The following is a 24,238-nucleotide window of genomic DNA, read 5'->3' as shown; positions in this document are numbered from 1 at the left end:
ACTGCAGGGCTGACGTATTATTGCTGCCCAATAGGCAACAGGCCCAAAGTTGTTAATTTATTAGTCATCAATTTGAAGGAAGGCACAAACCATGTTAAATATTAATGCTAGACTTCTTAGTTGCATAAGAATATGCTGCAAATGGATTAAGGGCAGCTCTTCCCTTTTAATGTTTTTTCATTCAATCACATTCTAAAGTCTAAAGATTCAATTCAAATTGTGCCATTGCAAAGTCTCTGTATATAACTATATATGAGCCTCGCCGATGGAGAAAGAACGAGGAGTATATGTGGACCACATCTGATTTTAAACAAATCTCAGCCGGGGTTTCTGAATATGTTGCACTGACTTGTGCGCGGAACCATCACCATTTTCGCCTTCATATGGTTGTCTATTCATGCTTATCCACAATTCCACATACGAGTTCGTCTACCCCGATGATATTTTTATAGGGACGAGATCCGAGACCGTTGGATCACACAAAGGTCAAACAAAAAGAAAAAGAGAGAAATTTTTGTTTTTGATTTTCGGACCGTTGGATCACACATCTAACGGTCTCGGAATCCTCATCCCAATGAGGATATTCTTGAGGCAGGCCGGAACATTATTACACACGCTTGCTAGCGACTATAAACATTCAAATTTACGTGGTAAAAAAGATTGGGAAAAACTAAGCAGTAATAACAAAAGAAATAGGAATCTTATTTCCCCAATAATGTGAACCTTATGATTTCGATACCTTAAATTATTGAAAAATCCACAACATCTACATGACTACACTCATGTGGGCCTGTAGGCATGTCGTGGTCCTAACTCCTTATACTCTTTACTTGTCCTACTCGGTATTTTCTGGGAAAACTTGAACCATTCAGTGAGCAGTGATGTGAGTACCAGAAGGCAGAATCAAAATGGTTTTGAGTTTGCAAAAGTTTGTAAGCCAAGTAAAGTCATGTGCCTCCTACATAATATCCAAATCAAGTAACAGAAGTTGCAAAGATAACAAAGGAGGTTCATGCCTTCATGGTGTCATTGGACACTTGACGCGCGACAAGGGTCCACGCATATGTACAGACCTGTAATATATATACTACTGGCCGGAATGTATGGCAGTATGCCTTCATCATAGCTTATCATTTTATTCCACTCTATTAGAATTGAGTTTCATATAGGACCACATGCATTCTGGTATGCCTTGAGGCTTCACTAAGTATAACCTCAAAAGAATCTAAAGACTGGCTAGAAGCTAGCTGTCAACTTGGTTGTTTCAGTCTGCATGAACAAGTAACCGTCCTTTGCGAATAAAAGCTAGCTAGACTACATTATTATTTAATTTCTGAAGAACACAAATGTTTCCCCGTTTTCATTATATTTTAAATGCTAATAAAATCTACATTTGTTTACTAGTGCTACTGAAATGGAGATCAAATGATTCAAATCTCAACTAGGTAGAAATTAATATATAAATCTCCCAATTATTAATGTAACCAAATAAAATGATCCTCTTCATTGCTTCAAACTAATTAGGTCCACCTTAGTTAATCTTATAAAAAGAGTGGGCTTTCTGTTTGTACTAGCTGTCCATTTTCACAAACTGAAGAACAACATTCTAAAGCTTCCTATAATTAAACAATGACAAGGTTACTGATCGAAGAGATATATTTCAGTGGAAAATTCTCACAGTAATCAGTGGTATACTTAGAAGGCGATGTCCACCATGCATGCATCCTACATGATTATAAAGAAACAATAAGTCGATGAAAAGATCATAACTTTGATGAGCCCCACATTACTGGCAAATCTCTTTCAAATGAAAATAACATGTTTTTGTCCCATATTTTATCATTCATAACCATAGGTCCCATATGATGATCCTTACGATTTGAACTCAGTTATATTTCTTTCATTAACTTCTATTATACTGCCCCAGACGTTGAATCCTGCTTCCGTCCCTGGTAACGAAGTTTTTTAAATGATTCTTATGTCTACTGCGTAATATGCTGTGATGCATATAAGCTTTTTCAATGATTCTAATGTACTTTGCATGGAGTGGAAAATGCAGTCAAAGTTTGTAGCAGAAATAAGGATTCCTTGATTAATGCAATCTGCATAGAAAGTTAGAAAAAAAATGTGAAAAATAAAAAGTCCGACCTGCCGGATTCGAACCAGCGACCTAAGGATGGCTGTGAATTGTTCCCACTACAGTCCTCCGCTCTACCAACTGAGCTAAGGTCGGGTTGTTGTTTAGATGCTTACCATTATGTTTGAATAACCAATCGTATAGGACCTCACAACTACAGGGAATAATTTAACTATTGATATCTACGATTTTCAATCTCAGCTCCTAAAAACATATCTTGTCGTCATTTTAGATTTTTGGAGCATCGCAGTCTGCGTTATATTTTCTAGTTACAGTTTTGCTCTACATTATATTTACGGCTTGCCAATGAGCTAAAACGACGGTGACATCCCTTACTTTAATCTCAATTTCGGTAGTATGATTTTATATTTTTGGACCGGTTCATATCATCTATGACATAAAGGTGTGGTTCAACTTTTAACACAGAATCTTGTGAGTTTGTGGCATCAAGAGTTCAAGACTAATTAACGTCAGACAATTTTTTATTTTTTGTTGGAAACTAGTGTGAGATCCGTGTTGATGCGCACCCATTTTTTAAATTGTTTGAACCTTTCACACATCCCTCGAACTCGTAGGTCGACAATATTTCGACCTATGTTATATTTAGAATTCTAAAAAATTTCAAAATTATTAATATTTCGACCCTAAATTATTTTTTCCGATTTTTTTAAAATTGAAATATTAAGCGGAATTCTGATATTCCATTCGGAATAATGAACACTGACATCACTACAGTCCATGGTACAAATATATTAGGATATGGGGATATATCGACCTGCAATCTTTATATATTTCGTCGATATATTTTACAGAGTCATAAAAGCATTTGTTATATATCGTTGATATATCGATAAATATCAAATAATTGTTGATAGTTTGTGATATTTTTTGATATTTTATAACATTATCATAGATCTATAGATATGCAACTATGAGAATTGAATCCGACCCGAACCTGAATATATCGGGTTCGAATACATTTATCTAGCCATACTTAAATTCGGTTCGGATACGGATTCAAATATATGTTTTGAGTAATTTTCACATTTTTAGTGTTACCCGACCGAGTTTGGGGTTTGGATTTGGGTGAAATATTTGCAAAAAATTCATACCCGTATTCATATTCGAATTTAGATACTATGAAAAAAAAAATCAATTCGGATATTGACATATCCGACCCGAACCCGACCCATTTCCTATCCTATATGCACTAGTATTTATGATGGAAAGAAAAATGAAAACAAAATAGTAAGTATTGGAACTTGTTCAATTAGGAGAGCGAATTTGTGGACAGACTTGTCCACAAACAGCAGCTTCTCATTGGTCCAAATACTTTGTGGGTCAGATTAACAGTTTTTTCGGGCAGGAAAATAGTTTTTCTGGGCAGCCTCTCCACCAATCAACACATAAGGTCTTGTGGACAACAAATAGTTGTATGTCCACAAAATTATTAAACCCCACCCTATCATCAACAACCCAACAAGAATAAGAAATCAAGGAGCAGGTTGTGGTTTGGTGGTTCACTTGACTAGATCAGTATTCTCAGCTTGGTTTTGTTGTTCTTGCTTGGTAAATATATGAGTTTTGTTTACTTAACCCCCCAAAGTTTGTACCCTCTTTTGTGAAAACCCTCTATTTTCAAAATCATTAGTGATTGCCCCCCCCCCTTCGTCAATTTTCTATGTAACAGACGTTGGTATTTTGTATATTGGCAAATTTGCCCCTAAGCCAAAAACCCCAGTTTTAACATTCAAAAATTTGTAAAAATAGCCCCCCATTCAAACTAAAAAGGTTGCAATTCTTGATGAGGCTATCTTTTCCTCGTATAATTTTTTATACACCAACGCATTTCCACTTGGTTTTGGGAATTACACCATTTCATCTTACTACAGATTATCGAGAAAGAAACATTAGAAAGGCTTAAGCAGGTAGATTCTGACAGCATATGCAATTACCCTGTCCGAGTGTACAATAAAGTTCTTAATATGGAAGGATAGTCGTTGCCAATGAGGATGATAAAGAAGAGGTAGTCGTTGCTAATGAGGATGAAGAAAACTACGAGGTATGATTATTCCAACTTCTCAATATGAATATTTACTATCACCATCACTAAATCTCTGTTCTCCATGGACTTTTTTAACAACTTCATCTTGAAAACTCTCGTCTTCTAAATCAGGAATCCCTTCTTCCTCTCTCACTGATCTTGAATCCCGGCTCGGCGTATTTTGAGGATAGTACGTCTCAAATGCTTCAAAAGAGTTCAAAAAATCCCAAGTTGATGCTCTACGTGGTGACGGTGGTGGTGGAGGTGGTTTCAAGGAAGAAGCTGCGGATGGAGAAGCTGCTTGTGGTGGTGGAGGATAAGCTGAACCATAAGGCGGCGAACTGGAACCATAAAAACTGGAGTATGGAGGAGGGTAATTATTTGGTTGATTTTAATAAGGATAAGGGTTAGGGTTCTCTCGATTTTGATAATTGTAATAAGAAGATGAAGATCCACCATTCATTTGCACAATTTATGGACTGATTGGTCGTTGTTCATGGACGACCGACGACGTAGATCGATTTTGCATATAATTCATATTCATAAAATTACCAATTTTTTGCCTTGGTCTTGATAATCTTGATAGCGGTTTTCATGTTGAAAATGTAAAGGAGACGAATTCCCCGAATGATGAAGAGATCCATCGTCAATCATCATCTTCGTCGCCATCAGAATCAGAATCAGAATCGACATCATCTTTGTCACCCTGAATTCTTCTTCTCTTACACAGAAACAAAATCTTAAAATCTCAAAAATGGAATACAACTAGATTGCAAAAACATGGATATAAGAAGGAATGTTGAACAACAACAAGTATATCATGGTATAAGATCAGCTGGGGTAGGTGGAATTGAAGAAGAAGAAGAGCAAGTGAACTATATGGAGTGGGATGACAAGCAGCAACAACAACATGGACAACATCAAGAACATGAACTAGAACAACAAGGTGGTGGGTTTGGAATGATGTACGTGAAAGTTATGACTGATAAGCAAATGGAGCTACTTAGAAAATAGATTTCAATTTATGCTACTATTTGTGAACAATTTGTTGAGATGCACAAGTCTATTACTTCTCAATAGGATTTTGATGAAGAAAAATGGGGTGGTTTTTACAAATTTGACTTAGGGGCAAATTTGTAAAAACCCCTCATTTTAAACATTCAAGTACCAATATACAAAATACTAATGTCTGTTACATAGAAAATTGACGGAGTGGGGGCAATCACTAATGATTTCGAAAATAGGGAGTTTTCACAAAAGCTGGTATAGACTTTGGGGGGTTGAGTAAAAAAAAAACCCTAAATATATGCACAATCCTATCTCTTTTTGTTGGTAGATTATAAGAATATGGAGAAAGTCTTGTGGTGGATGCATATAAAATTTTTTGGACTACATGAGACAGAGAAAAAGCACATTTGAGCTTGAATTACAACTCTTGGGATTCAGATTTGTACTTCATGATTCTTGACTAAGAGTGTAGGAGAACCATCTATTTGTGCAGCCTCTCTGACTTTGTCGGTTTCCCAATCAACTCTACTTCCTCTACTTTCTCTAAATTCATCGGTTTGCATTAACCATTTTGCATATTTTGACTCTCTTTTGAGTATGTTGGAGCAACAACCATTGTTTGTATCTTGAAGAAAAATGAAAAATGAGAGAGAATGAGAAAAGATAGTATATATATCATGAAATTGTGAAAGTATTGACATATCACACAAATATCACGATGTTTAAGGATATATCAAGGATATTTGCATTTTTTGCACTGGAAAATATCAAAACCAGGCCAATAAAAAAAAAATCAAACCCATATCCTGGATGTTACCATATCCTTTTATGAAAATCTCGATACTATACCAGAGTAGGAGTGTAAAAAAAAATCATTGACCCATTATCCGGTAGGGTACCTGGTCTTCACCCTCCACCCAAATCTGCACCAACCCGAAAATAGACCTGCCCTGCCCATCCACTGTTTTTACGCGGTCGGATTATGGGTGTAGGTTCTATGCTCAAACCCAACCCATCAAGCTGTTTGACCCGTACCGTGTCAAAAGTCGTTGACCCAACCCCGTTGACTCATACAATTTTAAGACTCTAACTCTAATATTTTTGTATTTTGTTTATATTTTATTTTAACTTTTGTAGGAATTTGGGAGATATGAACACAAACTTATGAGTTCAACATCAATTTAAAATATTTAAGTTTGAACATTGGACAAATATCAAAAGTTCAAATTCAACTTTCGAATTTTGGAGAAGATGAATAATTTATTCTTGTATTAATTTCGAATTCTTTTAGTTTATATTTTATTGTTTTTTACCATATATCCTAGCTCCCATCTTCATTTTATCATGCTATGGAAAATAATCAATTTACAAATGGTAAATCACGAGAAAGAAGTTTCAAATTTGCAAATATGGTTTTGGATTCAAGTTCAAGTTTTTTTTTTTTTTTATTTTATTTTTATTTTTTATTATTATTATTGATTGATTCCAATTTTTTTTTTATGTTGTGAATTGGAAATATATTACTTGAAGAATTAGAAAGTTTTTTTTTTTTTTTTTTGGTGAAATTGGATTAAAATGATAATTTCCACCCGACCCGAATGACCCGCCCAAAATCCGCCCCGTAAGCTGACCTAACAGCCCCGGTGATGATACTAAGACATAACACTTCAACCCCGTCGGGGACCACTAGATTTGTATCGTCTAAACCCATCTAACCCGACCCGACCCGACCTGACCCATTACTATTTGACCAAAGAATTGACCCTACCATACCAGATATTACACCTAGGGATGTCCATTCGCCGAAACCGAAACCCGCCCAAAACCGAAAAAACCGACCGAACCCCTGCCCGAGGCCGACAAAACCGAACCCGAACCCGGACCGAAATACATAGGGTCGGGTTTGGTCACACTATCTAAACCCGGACCGACCGAACCCGACCCGATAATTTGGCCCTAAACCCGTTAAAAGGGTTAAAAGCCAAACCATATCCAGACCGAACCCGAACCCAAAACCGGGTTATATAGGGTAAAATGCCCGACCAAAACCCGAACCCGAACGGACCATAATTCCCAACAACTATATTTTCATTTATTATCTATTTATCTTCAACAAACTTTTTAGTCTTTTTGCTTCATTACTATTTTTACTTTTTGGTCTTCAAGACAAATTACCTTTCGACCGTCTTCTTACTACTCTCTCTCTATTCCCTCCAACAACTCCCCAAGAACAAGACAACCCAATCACACGTTTCATGATGAAGAGATTGGTGGGTTTGATGGTCTTCTAAGTTTGCATTCACTCGTAAAATTTTGCGACCTCTTCAAATATCTCTTTCTAAATGTGGTCACCAAAGCCGAAAGCAAATCAACAGGTCGGATTCACACCACCACAAGAAACTAAACTCCCAAAAAGCCATCAATCTTATTGTCAATCAACGGTCGATTCACACCACTACAAGAAGTGAAACTCCCAAAACCATCAATCTTATTGAGTTATTATGCTTGGAAATTCTTTGCTTTGCTTTTGGTTACTTTTTCTTTCTTTTCAAAAAATGCAATCGTGTGTTTTTGAATCTTTGATGATTGTTGGGTTGGCTTTTACGATGTTAAAGTTAAACAAATCAAATCCATAAAAGAAGATGGCTTTGATTAATTAGATGAAAAAGAGGTTTTTTTGAGATCTTGAGATCTAATAACCGAAAATGACGTTCACGATGAAGAGATTTAATATTCTTTTATTTCATATATTTCGGGTTTTACCATACCAAACCCAAACCGAACCGATGGGTACCGAAATATAGGGTTAGAGTAGGGTTTGGTCACATGTATTCAACAAATACCGAACCGAACCCGACCATAAAGAATAGGGCGGTAACCCGATACTCGCTCAAAACCGAAAAAAATCGGGTTGGGGCCGGGTCGGGTACCCGTTTGGACATCCCTAATTACACCCCTATACTAGAGTCTATATTACATGGAGATTACATCATGCAAGTTTTATATCTAAGGTGGGGCGAAAAGATTTGGCAACGAAAATTGGTATTTATTTGCGAATAAATTGGACAGAGGGAGGTGTCAGTAAATGGTGAAAAAAAGGTGAATTTTTTTTCTTGAAGGGTGGATTGCGGAAAGTCTGGCAATAATAGTAGAGATTTTAAGAATTATCGCTAAGCAGTTGGGTTGTTAATTGGACAGTCCAGTGAGAAAAAAAGGCTTTTATTGATAGGGCTATTGGGCCTTGTCCTTGGCAAATTTCTTAAGCCAGTTGTACTTATTTGGTTTGTCATCTACTATCTATATACTAAAGCAGAGACCTCTAATTGAGGATTTTCTCTTTCCTATGTGGCACTCTAATATGAGAGAGTTAGTTTTTTTCTCCCATATGTGGACTATAATATGAAAAGATAGTCTTTTTAATAAATTTCTACAATCTCACATACATAGAACCTCTTAGGAGAGTTTGAGTGTATTTCTAATTATTATATTTGGAGAGTTTGAGTGTATTTCCAATTCTTACATATTTGATCAAATAAAAAAAATTGATAAAAAATAGGTGATTTGTAAAAGGTAATTTCCTATTATGAATCAAACACTTTTAGTGTTCCAATTCTTATATATTTGATCAAAAAAAAAAAAGTAATTTGTAAAATTCCTTATTACAAATCATACAATTTTAGTGTCTATGATAAAACACCGACTTATTTCGAATATATTCTTAACACGGCCTCAAAACATAGTTAAAAACAATTATACAAAAAATAACATCACAAAATATATAATAGAAAATGAAAAAAAAAAATAACGGCAAAGCAATAATGACAAATATTTTTAAAAATTGCTAAAAAATAGGTGATTTGTAAAAAGTAATTTTCTATTACGAATCAAACACTTTTAGTGTTCCAATTCTTATATATTTGATCAAATAAAAAAAATTGCTAAAAAATATGTAATTTGTATAAACTAATTCTTTACTACAAATCATACAATTTTAGTGTCTATGATAAAACACCGACTTATTTCGAATATATCCTTAACATGGCCTCAAAACATAGTTAAAAACAATTATACAAAAAATAACATCACAAAATATATAATAGAAAATATAAAAAAAAAAAAAAAAAAAAAAAAAAAAAAAAAAAATGACAAATATTTTAAAAATATATATAATCTTGAATGAAACTAAAAAAAACAATTAATGGGGAACCAAAACTGGATGCAAATGTATCGAACTAACCTCAAATAGTATTTAACAGGAAAATCGAACCTGGATGCAAATGCAAACATTAAACTAATCTTAAAAAGTAATTAATAGAAAATTGGAATATATATGGATACTGTTGTATTAAACTAACCTCAAAGAATAATTAACGGAAAATCAAAACTTGGATGCAAATACATCAAACTAACATAAAAAAATAATTGTCGGCAAATCGAACCTGGATGCAAATGCATTGAGCTAACCCTCAAAGATTAAATTAATAGAAAATCGAAACCTGGATGCAATTGCATTGAATTAACATCAAAGAAAAATTAATTATTAATTGGAAACATGATGCAAATCGTGGAACTAATTTTAAAAAAAATAATTAATGGGAAATCGAAACCGGATGGAACTGCGACCAACTAATCTCAAAAATAAACTGGATGCAAATGCATTCAACTAACCTCAAGAAATAATTAATGGTAAATAGGAAACTGGATGCAAATTCATTGAACTAATCTCAAACAATAATTAATGAGAAATCGGAAACTAGATGCAAATGTAACTTTATCAAATAATAAACGAGAAATCGAACTGGATGCAAATGCATTAAACTAATCTCCTGAGAATAATTAATGGGAAATAAACTGGATGCAAATGTATTGAATCTGACCTCAAAGAATAATTAATGTGGAATTGGAAATTAGATGCAAATGTATTGAACTAATCAAAAGAATAATTAACAAGAAATCGAACCTGGATGCAAGTGCATTGAACCGATCTCTCAAAAAATAAATAACGGAATTGGAAATTGGATGCAATCAGTATTGAACTAACCTCAAAATATAAATAACTGAAAATCAGAAACCGGATGCAAATACATTAAACTAACCTCAAAACATAGTTGGGTTATATATTGTGGGAATGTCTCGGTAAGTATAATTTTGCATTTAAAATGATGTTTATCTTATTTCTTCCGTTATGATTGGGAACTCTTTGCTATTCAAGTAGCTACAATATATATGAACTTCACCTTATTAGGCAATCTCACAAAACTTCAATCAAACTTCTATTATTAAACAACAAAATGAAGTTGAAGGGTTTTATTAAAAGGTACATGAGTTATTTTTTTTTTTTTAATGGAGAATAAGGTTTTCACGTTATAAGAAATTTGGTTGAGTGATCAATATAATATTAATATATAAAAGTTTTGTATATTTACAAATATTTTTCAAAATAATTAATATAACAACACCCGTTAAGTAGATAATCTTTGAAGATTCTACATAGTAAGTCATGCATAATTTAAAGAATAATTAATGGGAAATCAGAACCGGTAATCTTCAATGATCACACATAGTAAATCAAACATAATTGACTTTTATGTCATGTTTGCAAAGACACTACTGAGATGGATCAAGTAGAAGTTGGTATTATACACCACATTGGATAATTAAAAGGAAATCGGAATTGGAAATTGGATTCAAATGCATAACCGAGCTCAAAAGAGTAATTAACGGAAAATTGGAAACTTTATGCAAATGCAATAAACTAAACTAAAAAGTAATTAACTAGAAATTGAAAACCGGGTGCAATTGCATTAAATTAACGTCCGATAATAACTAAAGGGAAATTAGAAATTGTATACAAATCCTTGAAAAATATTTAATGGGAAATCGGAACGGTATGCAAATACATCAAACAAACCTCGATAATAATTAATAGGCCGAGAAATCGAAACCTAATGCAAATACATTGAACTAAACTCAAAAAATAATTAAATATAAAATAAAAAACCGAATGCAACCGCATTAAACTAACCTCATAGAATAATTGGTGGGAAATCGAAACTAAATGCAAATGCATTGAAATAATCTCAAAAAATAATTAACGGGAAATCAGAAACCAGATATAATTGCATCGGACTAACTTCAAAGCATAAATAATCAGAGACTAGATGCATATGTATTGAACTAACCTTAAAGAGTTATTAACGGAAAATCGAAAACTAGATCCAAATGCAATGAACTAATCTCAAAGACTAATTAATCTAAACATTGAAAAATGGATGAAACTACACTGAACTAACCTAAATGAATAATTATCGGGAAATTATAAATGTGATGTAACTGCATTGAACTAACCTCAAAAAATAATTAACGGGAAATCGAAAACTTGATACAAATGTATTGAACTAACCTCAAAGAACAATTAACATAAATTCGGAAATTGGATGCAACTGCATTGAACTAACCTCAAAGAATAATTAACAAAAACCAAAACTAGATGCAATTGCATTAAACTAAAATAAGATATTACCTAATGGGAAATCAGAAATGGATGCAAATGCATTGAAATATCCTCAAAAATAGTTAACTGAAAATCGAAGTCGAATGTAATGTAGATGCGATCGACCTAAAAGCATAAATGTCGGTTTTTTTAGCCTTCTCATATGAGTAATTACGAGTAATTAGAAACCCAAAATGAAAGTGAGTTTAAAAAAACAAACTCTTACATGTATGCAAACTATATAAAAATTGTAAACTATCGAACTAACCTAGAAAAACAATTAACAGGAAATCAGAAATTGGATGCAGATGTATTGAACTAACCTCAAAGAGTAATTAACGAGATATTAGAACCTGGATGCAAATTCAATAAACTAATCTCAAATACTAATTAACGAAACATAAAAAACTGGATGCAATCAGTCTTTGAATTAACCTTAATGAATAAGTAACATTGATATCATAAAATGGATGCAATTGTTGAACTAACCTTAAATAATAATTGATGGGAAATCGGAAACTTGATGCAACTGCATTGAACTAACCTCAAAGAATAATTAATGAGAATTTGGAAACTGGTGCAACGTACTACATTAAACTAACCTCAAAGAATAATTAATGAAAAATCATAAACTTGATGCAAATGCATTCAACTAATAACCCTAAAATATATTTGTATTATATGTAGGGGAATAAATGTCTCGACAAATATAGTTTTGCATTTTAAGTAATGTTTATCATACTTCTTTTATTGTGATTGGGAATGCCTTGCTATTCAAGTAGCTTAAATATTATCTTCACCAAATTGGACATTCTCAAAAACTTCAATCAAACTTCTATTGTTAAAACTAACAATGAAAAGAAGTCGATGAGTTTTATCAAAGTTTGATGTTTCCTTTTTATAGAGAATGGTGCAAGAAATTTAATTGAGTAATTAATATAATTTTCATATCTCATAGCTATGCATAGTTGCTAATATTTTTTAGAATAATTTAATATAACGGCACCCGTTCGTAGGACACGTTCATGTGATAAATCTTTTCAAGTGAGAGTGGTGTATTCTTTGAGGATATGGAAACAATCAATCTATTTTATTGATTTGTACACATTATTAGTAAAAAGGAAACGGTGATGATTTACCATTAAATCACCATAAATCTAATAAAATTATTATACAAGCTAGATCGAGTTTAAGATAATTCTATTTGAAAATTACGGATTAATATCCTAAACCACAAAGTGAAGAGGCTATCTCAATTTGATCCCTTAGTTTCCAAGTACTTATACACCATAATTTGCTTCGGCTATCTCAATTTGATCCCTTAGTTTCCAAGTACTTATGCACCATAATCATTTTGCTCATTAACATATTTAGGTTTATTTTCAATAAAAATATATTTTGATTCAAAATTTAACGCTAAATCACCATAAATCTAAAAACACTATTATACAAGCTAGATCGAGTTTAAGATAATTTTATTTGAAAATTATGGATTAATATCCTAAACCATAAAGTGAAGATGCTATCTCAATTTGATCTCTTAATTTCTAAGTACTTATGCACCATAATCATTTGCTTTCATTAACATATTTCGATTTATTTTCAATAAAAATATATTCTCGATTCTAAAAATTTGTGTGAGACATTTTATAAAGCCTTTTCAGCACACAAAATATTTAATAGATCCCGGGCGTATGCCCGGGTCCAAAATCTAGTTTGAACTAAATTTTAGTTCAAGAACCTAAATTCTAGAACAACCAGTGATAATAAGCATTGAAGAAGTAAGCTACTCTATCCGAGGAAAACTGAATAACTTCTTGCAAGACCTACTTTGAAGCTCTATGCATGATCTCCATAATCTCCATAAATGTGTTCTCTTAGTTAGTATACTTATTACCAAACACAAGCACAAAACTAGTTCATCTTAACGTTAGTGGAATATCTGATATTTCTCCTTAGACCTTAGTTGTTTTTTCTTGACAAAGGACTTTTAATTGTCTCTACTTATTAGTCAATTTGTCTGCCATTTTGGAGTTACTTTGCCTATTTGTCCATAAGTCCATAACCTCATCTTTTTGTCTAAACAAAAAAATCAATCCATGGTCAACAACATATCAATGTCTTGATGATGCGACACTCTAGACTGTTTTGATAAATAAAATAATAAAATAATGAATAAGCACATGCAAAGCACGTGAGCATGTAGTAGTGTGACTCAAAAAAGGCCAAGTGTGTTTGGAGTTTGTCTCCTCCCATTCCATTCTGCGTCTCTCACACCGATCAAGCCAGAGCAATTTTCTCTTTCCGTCCCTTCGTTTATTTTTATCGGGATACGTAACATCTATATATATTTGGTAAGATCTACCTTCCAATTCAGCTTCATTTTATTTTATTTTTATTCTCAATTAATCTAAAAAGTAAAATGAAATATTGTTTTAGAGTTAATAACTAGATCTGTGCTGTATTTATGTGTGACATTTATTTATTATTTTAAGTTTGTTAATGATTATTGCTTTTGCTCATTTGGGTGTAATAATTGGCACTTGAATTGGTGCAATTAAACAAAGGGTGTCATTTCTTACCCATGGGGAATTTATATGAAATAAGCTAAGTTAAAATCGACACAGATAAGAACTGCCTGACAAGGTGAAATACCAAAATATGAAGTTTATATCACATACATAATGCGGGTGTCGTGCCCAATGCAGATACAGGGACACGTTACCAACACGGATTATTTTTAAAATATGGTGTGTCCGTGTAACATAGGGTTTAAGCATATATGATATGACATGGTATCGCTTTGAATTCCTCTGTATTTTAGAAATATGATTTATCGAAGGTACACTCACTATGAGAGCACACAATTCGCCATGAGATTTTATGATGGAGACTGAGATAATTTTTGTTTACATACCAAAATGCATTATTATTGGTGATAGTTGTACCCTTGCCGTGTTTTCACCGGGCTAATCTGTCCGGATACGAGCTCATTTTATTATACAGCCTAGGACCTAGGATCAGCCAATCCCATCTTATTGGCCACCTCGTGCATTTTTCCTAGAAAAGATTTTGATATCTTGGTACTGCAAGATATCGTTAGCCGTTAGGGGATTGAGTATTTAAGAGTTTGGTTATACCCATTTAGGATTCTCGAATTTCTAACTAGCATTAAACAGTCGCGGGATTAGCAAATGCCAAGCCTGTGTAGTTGGCTATGTTTTCCTTGTCGTGCCTAGATAAGTTGTATCTTAGTATCAACATTTTCTGATATGTTTGAGCACATCCGAACTCATACTGAAGTTACTTATTGATAGTAGGCCAAATGAAACGCAATAGATTCAAGCCAGTCTTATAAGTCTTACTTGGAACTCCTAGATTCCTCTTCTTCTATTTCTTGATCTGTATATTCTTAGTCATCTAGAATTTCTTCTTCTTGCCTTTCCCACTTGAAACAGGGGTGTTCAATTGCTCATGGGTTACACTTAGCTCCTATTTCTCATTCATTTGTCCTGAATCACCTATTATTGAAGCCTAACACCATTACATGTTAACTGGATTTTCTGTTAAGATGAAGCATTTTATGTTGGTAAGGTTGTCCCTGAGGTGTTTTTTTAGAGTATTGATAATCAATAAGTTATATGTATAAATGGTTTGAATATACCGAGTAGCTCGAGGACATTGTTTCTTATATCTTTTCACATCCAATCTCAGAATTTAGCATGACATTGTTATTTTCTTATATATCATTTGTTTTTCTTCTCTTTTTCCTTCACATTCTATTTATTTAATATCACTGATTCAAAACAACAAATACAGTTTGAGTCTATTTTGAACCAAGGATACACCCATTTTTTGGTCTTTTTTTTTTAAGAATCCACTCAGCTTTAGATTCAGCCTCTACGCAGCTTTTCCTCCAAGTTTCTGAATCACATTACAGTTTATGGTGCTTCATGATATTGATATATGCCAAATGAAATTGATGTCAGAGTTATTCTAAAAAATATCATTGATTGTTGATCTTTTGGAATATGAGGTCATTGATTCCCTATGTTGTGTCATTTTTCAGGTGTAGCCTCACAGAATGGATTGACCTTTGCATGTCATAAGAGTATGTCTTTAGGTTTCTTGTTGTAGGAACTAGGAAGCATTAGTATGGATCTCTTCAATTGAACCAACTGATGCCTCTTCTCGAAATCGAACTTCTTCCACTGTACCATGTGGAATCTTGCTTCAAATGCCATTTCTGGAACTATTGGACTAAAGAGTGATTCTTCGAAAGCAAGTCGAGCTGGTTCAGAGTGCTCAGACGATGAGGTTTCATCAAACACTAGCCGAGAGGAAGGACTAGAATGCCCTATTTGCTGGGAATCGTTCAACATTGTTGAGAATGTGCCTTATGTCTTATGGTGTGGTCATACACTCTGCAAGAACTGTGTCCTTGGTCTACAATGGGCAGTTGTGAAATTCCCTGCTCTACCAGTTCAGCTGCCACTCTTTATTTCGTGCCCATGGTGCCACCTTTTATCTTTCCGTTTAGTTTACAAGGGCAATCTAAAATTTCCACGCAAGAACTTTTTCCTTCTTTGGATGGTTGAGAGCATGAATGGTGATAGGGTGAAGTCACATTCTACCTGTTTCGGTGACCATCAACCTGCCTGGTCTTCAAACAGCAATACAACCCCCACGAGCCAAGTTAATTACAGTAGCCTCAGGAGGGCCCCTCGTTCACATCATCCAGAACAGTCAGGTCCTAACCGTGACAATGTTAACTTCAGGGGTAACTACCTGAACTTAGAGAGTGTAAATGCATCGCTGCGCAAGTCACTGGTTTTCTTTGTTCACTTGACTGCCAAGTTCCCACTGGTCATCATATTTCTTCTGATCGTCTTGTATGCCATACCTGCCAGTGCTGTCATTTTGGCCCTGTACATTCTCATCACTGTTCTGTTTGCACTTCCATCTTTTCTCATATTGTACTTCGCATATCCTAGTTTGGATTGGCTGGTGAGAGAAATAATCACTTGAGATGCAGTTGGTTTCTTTGGTCACTGGCCCATGTGAATAGGTGTTTGGAATTTGGGTGGACATTACTCTCCTTTGAACCCTAAGAATGGTGAAATTTGCCGACTTCTCGTTTTATGGTTGAAGTTTTTCTCTTTTCATTGTATGGATTTTTCACATTAGATCAATCGGTTTCAAGAATTAGTTTTAACTTTTAATGTGAATATGGATATGGGTATTCTGATGGTACATTGTCCTGAGAATCTGGCTTCCCTGTTAAACTTTACTTTTTAGCGTGTTCCATCTGAGTATTGAACTGTGGGGTTGTTAAATATCAGTGAACCTTGCAAGATAGAAGTTGATAGACAGTTTAACATAGTCAGCATGACCTAATTAACACCCCCCTCCTCAACGCACACACACTAGATTTTTGGTTCGGTAGATCTTCAAAGATCAATTTGTTTGACTGAGCAACTGCAGAATTTTACATTTTTACATCAGTGGATAAAAATCACATATTGCTTCTTGTATTGAGGACTCTGGATTTAAAACACTTATAAACCTTAATGGGTTAGAAGTAATGCTTCATGTGTCAAATGCTGTTTTGAATAATGCGTGCGACTTCACTTGTGAATTGTTCAGACTTCAGAGCAAACTTCCTGGTCCTAGTAGTCCCGATATTCACCAATGTGTCAACAAGTAGAGATATATTACCATTAGTCCATTACTATAAAGACCCTTTTATCACAATGATTATCATCATGAAGGCTCTTAGAAGTTTATGGTTTCCATGCCATGCCTTGGTAATCTTGCTCTCTTTACATTTTTACTCGTCTACATTTGTATGATGAGAAGCATAAGCCATATCCAAAGTTGCAATGATGAGAAGAATAGAAGTTGCAACTCTAAAGTTGGGTCAGAGTTCTTGGAAAAAGCACACAACACTCATTTGACACTACTTTGACGTTTCATCTAGTCTATCAGTCTATCTAATATTTTCTAGTTTAACATACTGTCTCATTTAAGTTATTGGATGCATTTGGGTTCCCATTGCATCATTCGATCATTTGCCACCTTTATTCATACCTTGGAACAGTCCACATAGATGCCTGGAAAGCATTACAACCACTTTTTTCACGGCTAATAATGAAAATTATTGCCAATGTTCAGTGTGGATTTCCCTTTTAAGTGACTCATGATTTGGGCTTTGCACTCAGTGGTTGGTCGGTGTAATGGTGTCATGAAAGTATGAAACTGTAGTTAACTTCAAGCACCGACAATTCCATGGTTAAGAATTCAAACTCTGTTAAATACTTAAATCATCACCTTGTAATCGTGGTGCCATTGATTCTATTTTCCCATGCCTTTTCTTTTCTCTTATACTTTTTACTTTTTTTTCTTGGGATGAAAACTCCATAATAATCATATTAGGTGCAACGCGGACGTGGTTGAACCAGTAACCAGTTGGTAGATAAAAGTATAAAACACTAATACATTTCTAGATTTACAGTTGGTAGTAACCACAATGTTAGTATAATTTATAAATTTCGTCAAAGAAGAACTTTTTTTTTTGATAAAATTAAAGTAGAACTTTAAAATGCAGGGTCCATGCTCCATTTCTTTCTCGGAAGTAGTAGTTTCTTGGTGAGAGTCCTGGTTCTACAATTCTCAACCAATTTGGAGTAGTGAACATGCTATAAACTAGTGTGGTTCAGTGTCATGTTCAAGAGTGGGTGAGAAAGATATAATGTAATGCATTTCCCATTAGATGGCAACAGGCAGGAATCTGCCGGCCGTTCCATGCCTCGGTATGACTTGAAGGTTTATGCCAGCAGTCAATCAAAGGAAGAACTAAAGATTTACAGTTTTCAGCACAGGTTCATTCTATTTCCAGCCAAGGCCGAGGAGGGGGGAATATGAAATAACGTGAAAAATGGCTGAGGGTGATCAGTCTGAAATTCTGAATATACAAATATTTGAGTTAATATTCTTTTTGGTTGAAGGTCACCATCCCTACCAACCCTTTTTCCTGCCCAAGCCTGATCGGATATACTTCTCAGGAAAGCGACATAGAGACTTGAGAGACATTAGGCTCCCCATTAAAATTAAAAATTTCTTTTAATGCATAGGCTCATGGCTCATTGTGACCCTCCCTGAAAAAGTTCCTGGTTCCACCTGTCCAATGTCCATACGGATGTCATATAGGTCCTAATGTTGCACAACGGATTCTCACTTGTGTAGAAGGATTGAGGCATTTGATTCTGATGACATTATTATATTAGGTCCAAATTAAGATAGAGACATTGAGGATATGGATGAGACTCTTATCATGAGAGAGAACGAGAATCCAAGGTATTTGGTTTCTTTAAACATTATTAATCAATTCAACGCACTTGTAGGGGAGTGATATCTTCATAAAGTTATCAGGCACGCGTGGAGCATAAGCGAACTCAGGACATCGACCTTCAAGACCGAACTGTGAGCAGCTCCCTTGTGAACACACATGTGCGCAGCATAAGCAAACTCAGGACATCGACCTCCAAAACCGACCTGTGAGCAACTCCTTTCAGGTAGGTGATACGAACAAAGATGATCTCCGATATTTAACGCAGATAGCCGAGACGAGGCATACCGGATAGGATCACCACCAGGGGTAATCATTACCAAAATCTTACTTGTACTTCCCACCACCGGGAAATAGGGGTGACGGCGCCAACTCCCAATCAGCACATGACTAATAATATAAACCCAACACTCATTCACGATTTCCACCTTACGTCGTGCAAAGAGACACGCGTGTCCCCGGATTGACATTTCCTTAAGCCTATAAATACCACCTATTTGAACTTCACGTCGGACTGATTCCTCTCTCCCCGAAAAGAAAAACAAAAGAGGATCGTAGGGCTTTCGCTCACTGGCGAACTTCGGTCCCTCGGAGAATCTCAACCCTCTTCCCCTTTCTTCGCGAACCTCAAGGAAAACCAAAACCCTCCTTTACATTGGCGCCGTCTGTGGTTTCGATTACTTGAGAAATCACATTACCCTAACTCAAAAATTTGCACTTCTCAAGCCCACGAAGCATGGTCAGCCTCGAAGCTCAGGTTCAAAACCTCGCCGAACAGTTGGGTGTAACAAACGAAAGCATTTCCTTGCTCAGGCAAGAAAATGCTACTTTACGGGCCCAAGTCGACGCTTATCAACAGCAACCAGTCGGTAATGTTGCTGAAAACGGCATCAACGAGGTTAATCAGCAGATTAACGAATTGTCACATAGGATAGGCCAAAGTGCGGTAAAAAAGGCGAACCCAAATTGTTCAAAAGATGCTCAAGACATACGCTGGCGTCCGGATTAAATGGCCGGCGTTCTCGGTAAATCCTCTCCTCAAGATTTTATCCGACCCACGTTTCCCCATGTATGATGGTACTTTTTTGTCCGATCAACATGTGGCTCGATACATTCGAGTTTGGCCCTCTACGGTTCTTCCGGTATAATCATCTTCATCGTCGATTATTTAGGCCACTCACCGAGGATGGCGCTTGATTGGTTCTTTTTCTCGAACTGATTCTATTAAAACTTTTGAGCGGCTTATCGACTGTTTTGCCGGCCAATCGTGCATAATAGGCGTAAGAAGGCAGGCAGATCTTGATTCGTTGTTCGGTTATCATTCGAGAAGATGAGACCATTCGCCAATTCTTAGAGGCGGTTCAAGGCTGAATTATTTGTGTATGGAAAGCGAATATTCTTTGAAAGAGTCTTTTGCCACACTGGCATTTTCTGCTCGACATTTGTCGAGTCGTAATACCAACCTCTCGGATCGCTCATGAAGGAACGCATGAAACGCTTATCGAAGGCTGCGACGCACGAGTTGACAAGTATATCAAGTTGCAAGAAAGTTTGCAGTCTAGTGGTTTAGCCGAGAACCAGGAGGTAGCAGCGATCTCTGATCATACCCCGCGTGCCAAGAAGCGACCAGTCAGCGGCACCAAAGGCGAGAACCCGGGATAACAACATAGCATTATTTGTCCCCGACGCGCTCTCCTAGTTACATTCTAGACAAGATCCGGCGAGCCTCATACTTTCACCCAGAGGTGAAGCAGCCAGCAGATCGACCTGATAAGCCATATTGCACCTTCCACAAAGCCAAATGTCATGAAACCAATGCGTGCTGGGGGCTTAAGCACTATCTTCAAGACCTTGTCGAAGCTGGTCACATTAAACAGTACACCGACATTTCTGACGGTGATTTGCGTCATAAGCTCATGGCTCGCCGAGTGCACAACCGATCTCCACCCCGCCGAAAACGCAGTCGATCTCCACCTCGCCGTCACCACCAAGACTTTCAAGGTCGCCCTCACAATAGAGGACGTCCCCAAGATCGTTCTCGTCACGAGCGAAGACAACACTCCTCCGATCGTGACAATGCCTGAACAATTCACATGATTACTTTCCCTGATGATTCAGTTACTTCATCCAGAGAGAAAAGACGTCGTGTTGGCGCTCTTCAAGAAGTATATCACTTTACTTCCCAGCAAAGCACATGCTCCGTATTTCAGTCGTCATTCGGGGAGATATCATTTTCACAGAGGCCGACCTCAACAAGGTCTGCCTTCCTCACAATGATGCACTAGTCGTCCACGTCAAGATCAGCGACTGGACAGTAAAGCACGTCTTGGTCGACCCGGGGAGTTCTTGCGACGTTTTATTTTACCACACTCTCCAAGAAATGAGGTTACCCAAGTCAGTTCTGATAGACCCGATTGCCCCCCTTTTTGGGTTTAATGGTTCCAGGGCCGACCCTGTCGGTGATATCATCCTTCCAATATCAGTGGGATCTAAAGAGGACAAAGTCGCAACGCAATCTGGCGGCCGATCCTAGACATCGATAGTCCTATAATGCCATCTTAGGACGACGATGGATCCACCAAATGCAAGCTGTACCTTCGACGTTGCATCAAGTTCTCCGTTTCCCGGGCCCCAGAGGCCTAATAGAGCTGAGAAGCAATCAACTGGAAGCATATCATTGTAACCAAATCTTGTCAGCAGGAAAGACCGACAGTACACCACTTCACACAAGTAGCGAACCCATCAATTATACCATGGCCAAAGACCTAGTTGCAGAGGTCAGAGCCAACGCATCAAAGCAGCACGCTGGGGGCTCTAGTAAGAAGAGGAAGTCGTCCACTTACACTCCAGAAGCCAATCCAGCTGTTGCCGCTCCATCAGAACGGATTCCCAAAGTCGCCTCAGTTAGTGTTAATACCGCAGTCACGTCCCCGGAAGACCCCTCTACTATTGTTATCTCACCAGTCAGCATCCTAAGGGATTCACAGCCATGTGTCGCACAACAAGTCTCCATGTCGACAGTCGCTCCCTCCCTTGCCCCTGTCCTCGTCAACACAGATACCGATTCAGTTCGGGCGAATCGATGTACTCTCCCTCAAGTCGCTGCAGTGCCCGCACACGAAGAAGCGTCGCCACCCAGGCCAGCACCTCCACAGGTCGACAGAGAGCGGGTGAACTTAGGAACTGATAATGACCCCAAGTTTGTATATGTAGGGGCTAACCTTGACCCTACACTCAAGGCCCAACTTGTAAACTTTTGCGGCTATGAATAAAGATGTTTTGCACTGGTGGTATATCGATGTGCCGGTATAGACCCTAGTGTAGCATGTCATCGATTAAATGTAAATCCTAATGCTAAACCCGGTTCGCCCGGTAATCCTAAATTCCCGGTTATCTCTGCGTTTTGAGAAAGCCATTAATGACGAAGTCGACAAACTCAAGCAAGTCGGTTTCATCAGAAAGGTGGAATACCCCGATTGGGTCGCTAACATCGTGGCGGTCCCCAAAAAGAATGGAACTGTTCGCCTATGCGTCGATTTCACGAATGTCAATCAAGAAACACCGAAAGATAGTTTTCCCCTACCACGCATTGACCGCCTTGTCGACCAGACTTGCGGGCATGAACTTCTTTCTTTATGGATGCGTCTGGCCGGATACAATCAAATCCCACTCGCTGAGGAAGATCAAGAGAAGACCTCGTTCATTACCGAACAAGGAATTTATTGTTATAACGTCCTCCCGTTCGGCCTTAAGAACGCCGGAGCGACATATCAGCGTCTGGTAACTGACATGTTCCAGGACATGTTAGGAGAGACCATGGAAGTTTACATCGACGACATGGTCCTCAAAAGCAAAAAAGCAGTCGACCATATTACTCACCTTGAGCAAGCGTTCTCCAGATTGCGCCGCACTCGAATGAAGTTGAACCCAGAGAAATGCCTCTTTGGAGCGTCCTCTAGTAAATTCCTCGGATATCAGGTGTCACAGCGTGGCTGGATCGAAGCGAATCCAGACCAAATCAGAGCGTTCTTAGACATGCCTGATCCACAGACAAAGAAGCAGATACAGAAGTTGTCAGGTATGGTCGCTGCACTTAATCGATTCATATCCAGGGCGTCTGACAAATGTCGTCCGTTCCTACAACTCCTCAAGAAAGGCGAGCCGTTCTCATGGACTGATCAATGCCACCAAGCATTCGCCACTCTCAAAGAATACCTCACCACGCCTCCCATCTTAGCCACACCAGTCGATGGAGAGACACTGGGGCTATACCTGGCAGTATCAGATTTCGCCCTCAGCTCAGTTATCTTCAAAGAGGATAACAATTCCGAAAAGCCGATCTACTTCACAAGTAAGACGCTCACGCCAGCTGAGAAAAATTATTCTTTCCTTGAACGAGCCGTACTTGCTTTGGTGTATTCGGCTAGAAAATTCAGGCCGTACTTTTAAGCACATCCGATCAGCGTACTGACCAACCTCCCATTGAAGAAACTTCTCCACAAAGAAAACAAGACTACTCGCATGGCCGTATGGGCCGAGGAGCTTGGTGAACACTGTACCTCGTACCTCTCAAAAAGGTCAAGTCGTAGCCGACTTCCTCGCCGATTTCCTTGTTCAGGACCCACACTGGGAACCAGAGATGGAGATTGTTGTTGACAAAGAGCGTGTCAAATCACTCTGGTCTCTCTTTGTAGATGGATCTAGCAACCCCGGAGGGAGTGGCATCGGAGTCGTCTTAGTATCTCCCGAAGGACTTATGGTCGAAAAATAAGTTCGATTTCGACCGCGATCTTCAATACTGGTAGTGAATCTGGCGGCGATCATGGGCCTTCGTATGGCGCTACAACTCGGTGTGCAAGAGCTTCAAGTCTTTAGTGACTCGCAACTGGTCGTTCGCCAGATTGCTAAAGAGTACACTACTCAAGAAGGTAATCTTTCGAAGTATCTTCAGGTCGTTCATCATTTGTTGCCTTCTTTTCAGAAATCTACCATACACCATTTTTTGCGTGATGAGAACCGTCACGTAGACAGCCTAGCTTACCTAGCCACTCAAACATCGAGTTGCGTTCCACGACAACTCCTTATCGAGGTGATCGACCGACCTGCATATCAGGTCGAGCATGCCCTACTTATAGCCGATCTGATCCCTCTCTCCGAAGATCAGTTGCGCCAGATCTGGATGCAGCCCATCATGGACTACATCCATCA

The 24,238-nt window shown here is 37.2% G+C and overlaps 1 protein-coding gene and 1 non-coding gene across 2 annotated transcripts; one reads left to right on the top strand and one right to left on the bottom strand.

The window, feature by feature from the left end:
* Positions 1 to 2,142: 2,142 nt before the first annotated feature.
* Positions 2,143 to 2,233, bottom strand: TRNAY-GUA (transfer RNA tyrosine (anticodon GUA)). Its single transcript is given in 2 exon segments — positions 2,143 to 2,178; positions 2,197 to 2,233. It is a non-coding gene; the product is annotated as a tRNA-Tyr (tRNA).
* A 13,529-nt stretch (positions 2,234 to 15,762) lies between these two features.
* Positions 15,763 to 16,949, top strand: LOC147522192 (RING/U-box superfamily protein). The gene has a single exon (XM_086591852.1). The coding sequence runs from the start codon at positions 15,901 to 15,903 to the stop codon at positions 16,708 to 16,710; it is 810 nt and encodes a 269-aa protein (XP_086447978.1). The 5' UTR covers positions 15,763 to 15,900; the 3' UTR covers positions 16,711 to 16,949.
* The last annotated feature ends 7,289 nt before the right edge of the window (positions 16,950 to 24,238 follow it).

Source organism: Coptis chinensis, chromosome 1, assembly GCF_015680905.1.
Source record: "Coptis chinensis isolate HL-2020 chromosome 1, ASM1568090v1, whole genome shotgun sequence".
NCBI classification, from domain to species: domain Eukaryota; kingdom Viridiplantae; phylum Streptophyta; class Magnoliopsida; order Ranunculales; family Ranunculaceae; genus Coptis; species Coptis chinensis.
This window is presented reverse-complemented; position numbering and strand designations above follow the sequence as displayed.